This window comes from Adiantum capillus-veneris, chromosome 18 (assembly GCF_014529385.1).
Source record: "Adiantum capillus-veneris isolate H3 chromosome 18, ASM1452938v2, whole genome shotgun sequence".
Lineage (NCBI taxonomy): Eukaryota > Viridiplantae > Streptophyta > Polypodiopsida > Polypodiales > Pteridaceae > Adiantum > Adiantum capillus-veneris.
Genome location: NC_140948.1, coordinates 126,552,167 through 126,564,908, shown reverse-complemented (window position 1 = coordinate 126,564,908; position 12,742 = coordinate 126,552,167). Strand labels below are relative to the sequence as shown.

The 12,742-nt window shown below is 39.8% G+C and overlaps 1 protein-coding gene across 1 annotated transcript in view; it reads left to right on the top strand.

Annotated features, from left to right (window-relative positions):
• The window catches only part of LOC147436376 (Putative N-acetyl-gamma-glutamyl-phosphate reductase), an 88,203-nt gene extending 75,943 nt beyond the window's left edge, over positions 1–12,260 (top strand). Inside the window, exons 7-13 of the mRNA XM_086489292.1 lie at positions 8,027–8,146; positions 8,528–8,588; positions 8,685–8,765; positions 11,063–11,142; positions 11,374–11,463; positions 11,532–11,660; positions 11,738–12,260. Coding sequence (XP_086345418.1) covers positions 8,027–8,146; positions 8,528–8,588; positions 8,685–8,765; positions 11,063–11,142; positions 11,374–11,463; positions 11,532–11,660; positions 11,738–11,845 — 669 coding nt within the window. The 3' untranslated portion in view covers positions 11,846–12,260. The remainder of the gene's footprint in view (positions 1–8,026; positions 8,147–8,527; positions 8,589–8,684; positions 8,766–11,062; positions 11,143–11,373; positions 11,464–11,531; positions 11,661–11,737) is intronic.
• Positions 12,261–12,742: the final 482 nt, after the last annotated feature.

Below are 12,742 nucleotides of genomic sequence, written 5' to 3'. Positions count from 1 at the left end.
GCTCAATCATGCGGTCCATTGCCTCATAAATCTTGCCAATGCAAGGATCCATGCCATCCAGAACTCGAAGCAAATGAACCACCGGTTTTACCTATGCATCTAGACTCTTGAGCTCCTTCCAGAACTCAAGATCCTCTGCCTTATCCTTGCATAAAATCCCTGCAACTGTCTTTGCATAGGGGAAGGTGGTGAACTCATCACTGATGAAGACCTGTCGGACCGCATTTTGACATTCAGAAGCATGCGTACAAGAAGAAAGTTGAATGCGAAGCGGGTATCTGAATACTTTAGAAGCACTTTGCCGCCCGACCTCTTGAGGTACTCACTCCGAACCAAGTTGTGATTGTTGATGAAATTAACCATCTTCACTGCATCAGCAATGACTGGAGCAATCCAGTTTAGCTTGCCGATGTCTTTTAGAAGGTTGTTCAAGCAGTGTGCCATGTAAAAGCACACTGTCACATGCGGATAGTGGCCCTCTATGATAGCTGCTGCTGCCTTGTTTGATGTCTCCCCATCTGTGACAAAGGCCACCACGTGTTGCTCACCGATGGTTTCTATGGCCGCTGTCCACTCTGCAGAGAGAACATCGGCGGACTTGGCATCATGAGAGTGCACAAAGTACATCTCTGCACTGGAGTATGCGACGAGACCATGGATAGATCTCTTCCTTGTATCGCTCCACCCGTCAGCAATGAGGGAAACGCCATGTTTTGCCCAAAGACGCTGAATGTTGAGGGTTGCTTGCTCCACGATAGCCTTCTCTCGATTGAGCAAGGTGGTTCGGAGAGCCTCTGAAGATGGTGGCACATAGCCGGTGCCATACTCTCCTATCCGTTGCACCATGACTTTCCAATACTCCGACCTATTTCGATCAAACATAGAAGAGGTTAGTATCAAAAAAGTGGAAACGACGATAACGGAAGAAATGAGAGAGAAGATTGATGAATCATAAAACAATGAACATACCTCGCTGCGACAAATGGGATATGGTCGTGATAGAAGAATCGGGCCACGACCGCATCCACCTCTTCCTTCTTCTTTGGGTCCCAAGAGGTGGCAAGGGTCTTTTGGCGACGAATTGGACCTTTTGAAGATGCACCAACACCTACACCGGGTAGAGAGGAAGAAGGGAAAATGAGGGTCTTTGGATCAATACCTTTGCGTGCCGGCTTGGCTTTATGGTTGAATTGCTGATCCTTTTCCTCGAGCTCCTTCCTCTTCTCGATGGTTACGTTGGCACAAAATTTCACCTCATGTCCCGGCACTCGAAGAAAGTGTGCCCTCACTTTGTCATACCCCCCTTTCCGCGTGTAAGAGCATAGCTTGCATCCCCATGCACGAGAACCTCCCGCCGCCAACAAGGTGCCCTCCGAGGTCACTTCATCCCACCACGACCATTCCTTCGCCTTTTGAGTGTTGCCCGCATGAACGGAGGGGGTTGAACGAGAAGAAGAGGCCATGGATGATGGATTATCCGTGAAAGAGAGAGCTTGATCTTGAACTTTGAGAGAGAGAGAGGGCTTGAGAGAGAGAGGCTTGCCGCTTGATTCCGTGAGAGCTTGAAAGAGAGCTTGAGCCTTGAGCCTTGAAAGTTGAGGGTTAGAACTTAGAAGTTAGCCCAAGAGAGAGAGAGGTTGAGAGCTTGAGCCTTGAGGCATGCCGCGGCGCCACACTATGGCTTGAGAGTTGAGAGCAAGCTAGGGAGAATGAGCTTGGCTTGAGAGTTGAGAGCAAGGCTCAAGCAAGGGAGAACGGGCCTTGAGGCTTGATGAGTGTGTGAAGAATGGGGGAGGAGGGGGACATTATATACTTTTTTCATTGCTGAAAATGGCTGTTGGTTGCCCAACAGTCATTTTTTTAAATTTCAAAAACTGCCGTTGGGGCCGTTCCGGCCGTTCCGTCCCGTTCCTGTCCGTTCCGGTGGTCCCGTTCCGATGACAGCTTTCAGCCAGTTCCGTTCCGACGCGTTCCAGAAACCTCTAGCCGGCCGGAACGCCGTTCCGGCGTTCCAAGGCTCTAAAATGCCATTCCCCGGTAACTCTCTCTTGAACAGATCTTTGTCAAAAGTGACCAAGTCTTTTGCACACCTCTCTATGGCTGTAGAAGAAGCCGAACCTTCTGCTCAATGGCAAATCCCAGAACTTAAACCCGATCAAGTATATAAACATAAAAAATTATTTAAACTTAGAGCCTCCACTGTCTATCTAGATAATAGGTCAGTAGCATCTATTCCCTCCGATAACTTAATGCATTTTATTAAGCTTATTGAGATCCTCCAACATGACAAAGCAGAAGCGCTAAAAAAGGGTTATCTCTTTGTTCACCTTGGTTGTGTACAAATAGATGTAAATCCTCTTTTTAGAGCAGGCTTAGCCGTATCATGTCTAGTAATGATTTTAGACACCAGACACAAAAATTTGCAAGATCAATTCCTTGGCGGAATTGAAAGTAACCTTGCAGACGGACCAATCTATTTGCAAGTTCGCCCAAACTATAATGTGTCGCTAGACGACCCCTATTTTGGCGAAGCCAACTCTTGCAATAAAAATTGTTGGCTGTGATATGAAGCATTTTGACTCCCAATGTTGAAATTGCTTTCTCTGTTTTAGGTAGCGCAATTAACTCCGGGTTACTAGCAATATATGAAGGAAAATTAACAAGTGAGAAAAGAGATCATAAAGGGCAAAATATTATTATGCGCTCAGATGATCATTCTCATATGCTTCGCTGTGATCAAATTGCTTGGTCCGAAGTAAAACTACCAGAAAATTGGGCAGTTGATATACAGCCTACATTACAAACAGAACTTATAAATAGAGTTCTAAATATAGATAGTATAGATTCCTCTAATTATTTAATTAGTTCCATTCCTTCTGCTATTGTCTAGAGCTATGCGCATAAAGGATTGCCAACATTTGGAAACCTTTGAGCAAAAAGATCAAACCTTTTGAAGGCATTGCTTACGACTCATAGGAAGATTAGACTCTTCTTCCTCTGCTTTTAACATACAGTTTTGCATGATCGAACGAAAAGATTTTATTGTCTCTGACACAGATAAAATCTTTATAGCTCCTTATGTAACCATGCCCGATCAAGCAAAACCGCGCCTAGAGTTGCTTCAAAGCAATTACCATACTGTCAAGTTGCATTTCCTTGAAAAGCAATTGAATGACTTGCATAAGTTAGTTATTGAGTCAACTCATAAACTTGCTAATATGCAAATTCAATTACAACAAATACTTGACAATTCTCCCTTCCCTATACATACAGATTTAATAGTTACCTCTTCCCTTGAGTTACCTTACTTTTCATTTTATAAGCCCTCAAAGCATAATCGCTCTGGTTACTCTGGCAAAAAGTTGTCCTTTAATGTCATGACTGTTGATCAAGAACATGATAGTTCTTCTGACATTGAACCGGGGTGGGAAGATTGGAAAGCTGAGGAGCAGCTTTATTACCAGCCACGAAGTGGCTTATCCGACGAAGATGATAGAGATCTTTACACTCTAGCTTGTTGCCACAAAAATCGCAACAAACTAATTGATAACGCAGGTAAACCTCCATCTACAAAACCCAAAGGTGTAACCATAGAATCCATTGACTACCAATGGACTGATGACCAACTCGAGCCAATATGGGATATGACCAATGCAGAACATAGAGTTGGAATCAAGGATTATGGTCCAGCATTTATCCATGGTGATTGGGATCAGTTTGATTCTTTCTATGATGAAAGAATTTACAATGGTCTTCAAGCAGAAATCATTCCTGACAATCTTCCATCTCCTCCAATAGAAATTGATAATCTTTTTTCTCAGGAAGAGTCAGAGATTGATGATTCGTAAGCCGACATCCCTCTAGTGCCATTACACATGGAAAAAGATGAACCTATGGATGAAGCCTCTACCAGTGCAGCCCAAGCTTCTAAACATCTCCAATTTGTGCAAGGAATTAAAAAGGTAGGTGACATTACCTTTTACAACATTGATAATTTAGAACAAGAGGACATCATTCTTGTTCTAGAATATATGCATAATTGGATCTACCAGCAAATGCTATTTGGGCGAATGCGACAACAAACTACATTAGAAGTTGCAGTAAATGGTTTTACAGGTATCCTCAAAAGATGGTGGGAAATGTTACCTTCAGAGATCAAAAACTCTATCTTACGACCTGCTGGTAATGCGTCGCCTCTATTACTACTAATAGAGAGCATCTACAAAGAATTCATTGGACATCAAGAAGATCAAGCATCGCTGGCCTTACAAGCCTTTCATGAGGCTCAGATCTGTAATTTCTCCTCTATATGGGATTTTTGTATTTATTGCAGAAATCTAATATACAAAGCAAGAAAATACCATTCTGGAGAAATTAAAGCAGAATTTGTGTACAAGCTACCAAAAGCTATTACAAAGCAGCTCTACAGGTGGTTATACAGGAACTCTGTATTCAAAAGCAGGCACAAAAGGAATTGAAGGATTCCAAACCTTCAAAGAAATTCTGCAAACAAAATTACCACTCCAGAGATTTTGGATGCACAGACAAAAAGACAAAATGTTCTTGCAAGCATTCAAAGAAGGGAAAGAAGGAGAAAAACTATAGAAAGAAACCCAAGCACAGGTTTTTCAAGACGTAAGTCCACATCTTCTAAAAATGACAATAAATGTTTTATTTGTGGAAAACAAGGTCATTGGGCTTCAGAATGTCCAAAGAAGAAAAAATCAGTAGCATTCAAGAATATAATTCTTGAAGATGGATATAGCTACTCTGAGATATCCTCCTCTGATATCTTTGATTTTGAGTTTAATATTGCACATCTTGAAAGCAAAATGCCTTCAACAGAAGTAAGCAGCTTGGACTCCGACTCAAGCTTTCAAGATTGTCCTATTGCAATGAATGTCACGAGCCTAGAAGACTTCATGCCTATTCCCTTCAACCCTCAACACTGGAAAAGGTTTTCCAAAGGAAAACAACAGTTCCAATCAGATGACTATGCTTCAAGCAATTCAGATTCTTCCTTTGAATCTGAAAAACCAGGTAAGAAGACCTCTTCTCAACATACTTCTAAAGAAGCATCTAATTATCAAAAGCAGCTCAAGAATGCTCTACGTGAAGCTGACAAACCTAAAGCACCAGCTTTAGAACGAATGGTCATTCCAGCTTTAGCCACCAAAACGAAGCTAAAGCAAATCAAAGCAAGTTAGCCCTTCTTCGATCATAACTTCATCAATAATCTGGTCTTAGGCAAAATCAAAGCTCGACCTCTCCAAACTTTGCCACCAGGAAGAACACCTTCCAATTCTTCTAATTCTGATGAAGAAGCTTCTGATTTCCCTCCGGATATTCCATCGACATCCCGTTCTCAACAGGATCACTCTTATAAAGAATTATGTCAAAAAGAGCAGGAATTGCCTCAACGCGAGCTTCTGTTTGAAAAACAGCAGGCTCTCCATAAATGGGAAGCCAATCTAACAGCCAAAGAAACCTCTTTCCTTTCTCGGGGGGGTGAGACTTCTCAATTCTTTCCAACTCCACCTGCTCCAATTCCATGGGATATCTTACTTCCAAAAGAACAGCCAGCTGAGCCGACTTCAAAAGGTAATCAACTATCTGAAGAGGATATTAAAAATCTAAAAGAGTTGATAACCCTATTCAAGCAACCCAAGCCTCAGCCAGAAGAAACAAGGGAGTCCACAAAGATGAATATGGTAGAAAGCGGTCTGAACAAAATCCAACCTCTAAAAGCGGACATCATGGTAATCGGTAAGGCCCCTTTCAAGAGAAAATTACCTCCAGCTTCTTCAACCAAAGAAATAGGATCAAGCTCTTCATCAACAAAGGGTAAAGAGTCTGAAACTAAAAATAAGGTCTCTATTACAGTTCAAGAAATCACAGAAGAACAGAGACAAGATGTTTTAGAATCTCCAGCAATAAGTATTGATGGTATTCCTCTATCTATCATTCTTATAGATATACTCCTAACACAAGCAAAAAAGATAGACTCCTCTATCTATCATTCTTATAAGAAAGAAGAAACTATTCTAGATCCAGAATACCCTCTTAACCCACAAAGCAATCCAGATAAGGCTAAATGGATCAATACTAAAGTAGCCATACTTAGGTCAGCATGGTATGGACACTGGAGAAGATTCTATGCTAACTATGAAGACTCTGATTCAGAAGCTGAAATATCTGAAGAAGCTGACCCTCCAAAGCAATTGGATGATGAACAGATCAGGCCAATTAACCTAGAAGCTATAAAGAAAGCATGGATCAATCCAATCGACATACAGGTTCAGCAATGGATTGACGATCCTACAGAACTTCAGGTTCTCGCTCAAGAAATAGATGATAAACTTACCCATGAGCTAAACTCAAGAGAATCATCTATACAGAGAAAAAGAAAAGAAAAGCAACCATTAGAAAACTGGTTCTCTTCAACAAGCACGCAATCAGAAGCCTCTGACCATTCAAGTTTGATTCTTTCTAAACTTGACAACCTTCGGAAGTCATTGATGACATCCGAACAACCGTGTGCCACAACACAAGGCTAATTTTGAACAATCATCAAAGCCTTAAGAAGATCACCAAACAGGTAAAAGAGTTCATCTCTTCGCAACAAGAAGAAATTCAGAAACCACTAAATGGATACAACAGTCTCTCTCCTCTAAAAGGAGTCTCCATTACAATATATATATACATATGTACATACATACGTACGTACGTACGTACGTATGCATGTATGTATGTATGTATGTATATATATATGTGTGTGTGTGTGTGCATGTGTGTGTGTGTGTGTGCGCAGATAGGCGAAGCACTAGAACGTGGGATAATATATATATATATATATATATATATATGTGTGTGTGTGTGTGTGTGTGTGTGTGTGTGTGTGTGTGTGTGTGTGTGCGCGCGCGCGCAGATAGGCGAAGCACTAGAACGTGGGATAAAAGGTGATTGAAACAGCTGATGATGTCTATGTCTAAGCGGGACCTTGCCTGCGACTGTGACGAAACAGTAAAGAGCTCCGACCACAGTATCTAGGCAATCCTCACGAGCACTCAGAGTTTACCAGTGATACCCCGTACGGTTAATCAAAATAAACATTCACCAATGGCTCTGATACCAATATGAGGGTGAAAGCATAAACAAGTTAGAGAAGAACATAAACACTTATATTGCTCAGTGGTTAAGTAGATTACAAAAGCTTAACTAAGCGTACCTAAGATCTGAAAGATATGAGAACGCCCTTTATAAGTGAGCAAGGCTTCCTTTTATAGAGGATTGAGCACTTGCGTATCATACAAGCTAAGCTACGTATTAATTTCTTACATAAAGTGACTCCGCACTTTTGAGTGTGTTTTGGAGTCATTGCTGAAGTCACCTTATTATTCCCTTGGTATGAAGTCATTGCTTATGTCATTCTTTTATGCGTGAAAGTAAATCGGCCACATTATTCTTATTTCCTGGGACATGTTCATATGTTATGTCAAAATGAATCAGCTTGTAGGCCCACCGATAGATTCTTGCATTGCCCACTTTTCCATCATTTTTGCCTCAGAAATTTATCGAAATGCTTGAGATCACTTAAGATCGCATTCACCCCCGCCAAAAGCTTGCGTTGAATAGAGTGGTAGCGCAGTTCTGCATCTTTGAAGGGGCCAGAGGCCCATCGACAAACAATAGGAGTGTCATTGTGTAGTGCGCATAGAGTTCCTCCCCATCCTTCTTCAGAGGCGTCGGAGTAGACAATAAGGGGCTTATTTGTGGGAATATTTAAAGGAGGAAGGTCTGTGCATACATGCTTGATCCTTTTAACAGCATTTGACAGATCATCAGACCAGAAAAACATTTTACTCTGCTCCAAAGCTTTAAAAGGAACTAATTTTTTTGCTAAATGTGGATATTGCGGAGCAAAAAATAAAAATAAGAGAGAGAGAGAGAGAGAGAGAGAGAGAGAGAGAGAGAGAGAGAGAGAGAGAGAGAGTGTTTTGGTTGTCAACCTCTGCTTGTGTTTCAGAAACAAGCAGTTTATGGGCTTACAGAATTGAATCGACAAGCTGTGATTGATGCTCGACTTGTTGCAAATCCGGGATGTTATCCAACTTCAATCCAACTTCCTTTGGCTCCCTTACTTGAGGTGGTTCACGCAGCTCTCATTGTCAACAATTGAGGTGATGGCTGATGTGCTTGTCGATCAACATGAATTAGACAATTCTATCTTGTGAAATTGCTTTTAATTATGTGATGAAAATGTCAAGAGAAAATTCAGTTTTGGGCACATGGAATATCTAAGCATCTGTGAAAGTAGTCAACTTACAAGTAGCTAGATATAGAGGCAGGTTGTGTAGATTTGGGTTAGTGAATATTTTAACCTTGCCGTGGCTTGCTCAATAAATCTTTGCTGCTTGATCTCACATCGTCAGTCTGCGTTCGTATTGACTTATATACACAACAATTCTTGTGTAGCCTAAATTTTCACAGATTTTTTGACGATATCATGCCAAACACTTTTCTGCAGGCGAAACTTATATCTTCCGAATCTATAATTATTGATGCCAAATCCGGTGTGAGCGGTGCTGGTAGGGATGTATTCTTCACATTTTTGGGTGATCTTTTAATTATTGCCTTTTTATGCGTTTTTAATGCCAGTTACTCCAACTTATGTTCACTGACAGGGCGCTCTGCAAAAGAATCAAATCTTTATACTGAAATCTCAGAAGGGATAAACGCTTATGGAATAACAAAGCACAGGCATGGTAAGGTTTATACCTTGCTATAGTGTTGATATTTCTATCTTAAACATACGAAGTATTCTTTGATTTTCTATCTTAAACATGGTAAGGTTTATACCTTGCTACAGTGTTGATATTTCTATCTTAAACATACGAAGTACTCTTTGATTTTCTGTAATGTTCTATTATTATTTTTAACGAGATTGATAAGGACATTTTCAAATATGTGGACAACGAAGGCTGTTTTATAATTTTTGGTAATTGCTTCGCTCAACTATTTATTATTGTCTTTAAGATGAGTGTGAAGGCTACAAGAGCTCTCATTCTTTTCCCCCTTCAGTAGTAAAAAATCGAACTTTCAGTAAAACAATCGGTTCCTCTTATTTGGATAAAAACTGTCATTCAGCCTAATAAGAGGGAACATGTACTAATAAGGAAGGGTCTCCCTAGATAAAACCAGAATATACTCACATAATTAGAGGTGGGAAAGAACCAAACAAGCAGTTTGTACCTCCCGCAGAGACGGTGCTCCACCGTAAAGAAAGGTCCTGATCGCAGAGGTTAATGAAGGCCTGGTGCTGCCGATCGGCTGGATCCAAACTGCCCTGGATGAGATCACACCGTCCTCTGATTGTTCGATCATTTCAAGTGAGAAGGTCATTAGTCATTGCGGGCGGCTCAGGCTGCCATGTGAAAATGGGAAGCACGCAGCTTTCCAGGTAATACCAGATGCCGAGAATGACGGCCAACTTACATCGTAGATCCCTCTCATGGTCCATGTCTCTGAAGAAAAAGGGCACTGATGAGGGCATGCCTCTTCTAGCTGAATAACCAGATTGCCAACCTCTCTCTGACGAAGTCGTTGCATTCCAAGTGGAAGTCATGTCTGGAGGGACAAATACCATTGGGCGACAAATTCTGAGCCACTCTTCTACGGAGATTATATGGGGGAGAGGTAGATCCAATGTATGATACTCTCAAGCAAGCAAACAGGAGAAAGGATCCTCTTATGAAGGTGGTTCTCTTTGTTAACACTACCAGCAACTTGTCGTAGTTATTTGGTGGAACTTAAAACAAAATTTATAGGTCATGTTCATGTCTTAAGTCAGTTATGAGGTGAAGAACATAGCCAAATTTTTAAGTTTGCCAAAATTAATACCATATTAGATTATGGCGATAATTTTAAGACAATTTTTTTAAGAATTTAGTGCAGTTTTAACAAGATTTTCATGAATTGAATATAAGATTTTCAAGTTTTTTTAAATTGATTTCAAAGTCTATGTATAGAAAAAAACTTATTATAACAAGAACTCAAGCTTCATAACTTAATTCTTAGACCAATTTTTTGTTATAATAAAAAAACCCAAATCTTAAAAACGCTGACAAAGAGGAAAATCTTGGTAACATGATGAGGTTATGGGGCAAAACTTAAAGTCTATAATGTATCTATAGGCCAACACCCATCAACTAAGCATTTTTTAAGGTTTCAAATTCACAATAATCTTGTTAGTTAGGCTCATTTAATAATATTGTTAGTGCAGAATCTCTTGAAAAACAACCATTGCTATGAAAAACCAAGGGAAGTGTACATATAGATTCCTGATTGTGTCCATATGAGGTAGTTGTATACAAATAAATGATATGAATGAACAATTTAATCCAAAAGTGGACTTTATTTCAAGGCTAATCTTTGATAAATAAAAAATAAGAATTTCAACATGCACAATTTTTGGGATATGACATGAATCACCAAATGTAGCTTGCATAACCATCAAATAGTATCACCTTAAGTAATGGAGTGGTAGATCTAGTATATATATCGCATATAAGATAATACAAATTTAGATGAACTAATTGTTATGTGGTTGTTAATTGAATTTAGGAATATTGTATATTTGACTCATAGAATTTTCTATATTTAATATTAGTCACAAAAGGTTTTTTTTTCACATGAGAGTTACAAAAATGTCAAGCATATATATAAGTAGTTACCATGGATTATCACATGCACCCTATCATTTTTTTCTTAAACTAAGATGCACATTTTAGTGAAAAATCAACTGTTGTTTTGCGTAAGTGCTTTTTACGAGTGTGGTTACTATTGAGTTTGTGTACAAAAGTGGGAGATTGTAATTTTTATGAATACTTTGGCTAACTTTTTTAAAGTTTATAAAAGCCTTTCTTAAGGTCTTTTCTAGATTTCATGTACCATTTAATTTAATCTCGTGAAAAAAGGACAGTGTCCTTTTTGGTACCGAACTAGTGTTAAGATTTTGCAGGTGCTAACAGTTTAATTCAGCTATGCATGCTTATGTTGGCAGTTCCAGAGATAGAACAAGGGCTTTCGGCTGCATATGCTTCAAGAGTGACTGTCAGCTTTACTCCACATCTTATGCCAATGGTAAGCGTCCTTTTCTGGTGCCACGATTATGTTTCTGACTTTTTAGTACAAGACTGGGCACATCATTTAAGTACTCTACAAGAACTGAAAACTTCACTTGTGTCTGTTAGTCCTACAGAAGTTATGGCGATGTCGTTCATGGAAGTTGATACAGAAGTTTAAATGATTCAAAAGTCTTTTTAGTTGGTGGAGAGCTCAATCAATTAAACATGGATTATTTTACTGTACTAGAGCCGAGGAATGCAGTCAACAATATATGTGCAGATGGCTGATGGAGTATCGATTCAGGATCTGCATCAGCATCTCAGCAAAAGATTCCAGGTACCGTAGAAATTGTTGCAACAGGCACTTTGCAGGCTCTTGTGGCTCAAGGTTTCAACTTGTATTAGGAGGAAGAATTTGTCATCGTGCTACCAAAGGGTGTAATCCCACACACTCGCAATGTGAGGGGTTCTAACTACTGCCATATCAATGTCTTTGAGGATCGCATTGCAGGAAGAGCCATAATCATGTCAGTTGTAAGTATTGACAAGAATCTTGTTGTTTTTAGGATATTTTACTGTGGTGCTTGCTAATATGTCTTGGGCTGTTTTAGATTGACAACCTTGTTAAAGGAGCTTCTGGACAGGCAATCCAGAACATGAATTTAATGATGGACTATGAAGAAACTGCCGGGCTCTTACAGCAGCCAATGTTTCCTTGATATCCCTGAGTAGGGTATGTTGGAAAAGTCCCAACTGCTTGAGCTACTTGTAAGCTTTTAACGAGTATCGCTATTGAATTTGGATCCCTATAGAGCAGAAAAGTATGTCTTCGTTAGAATGTTGGGAACTAAAAGCTTCCGAAAGTGAATTGAGATTCCTCTTTCCAGAAAAGTGATCAAGAAATCTACCAGAGTGTTAACGGTGTACAAGCTGTTGCATCAATTTGTTGACACAATTTTGTAGGTTTTGTAGAAAACTCTTGCCTGTTGTTCTCAATGCAAGGCAGAGGTTCTCTTCTGAGCTTGGAAATCACATCTGAACTTTATCTCTGCGCAACCATTGTATACAGCATTGTCATCCCAAGCTGCTTCCGAACTAGATAAGAGTGTTGGTAATGTTGAAAGTTGCATATAATATGTTTGCACCTAGATTAACTATGTCTATTTCATTATTCTAACACTACATGGCAAGTAACGTGTTGGGGGGGGGGGGGGGGGGGGGAGAGAGAGAGAGAGAGAATCGAAATGAAATGATATATCAATGTCTTCAAAAGGTCAAAGTGTCCTATGAGACCAAAAAGTTACAATTTGTTGAATTTGTTACAGTGTTTGAGTACCAAAAAGAAAAGACTAAATGGTGTTGGAAAAAATATTGTAACATCCTAAATTGCAGGAAGTGAGCTATGCAGCTAACTGGAAGTGTGTAGGGTATGAGTAATAGTTGATACAAGGAGTGAAGGGCTAATATAGTGAGTGATGACCATCAAGTCACAGGATATCCATCATCGGCTGTTGATGAATCTAATCTATATCCTCCTTGGTGAGTAATCTAACTAGGCATCTAGAATGTTGAGCTAGTTTGGTCTAGATCCTCTGTTATAGCCTCCCGTTGATGTG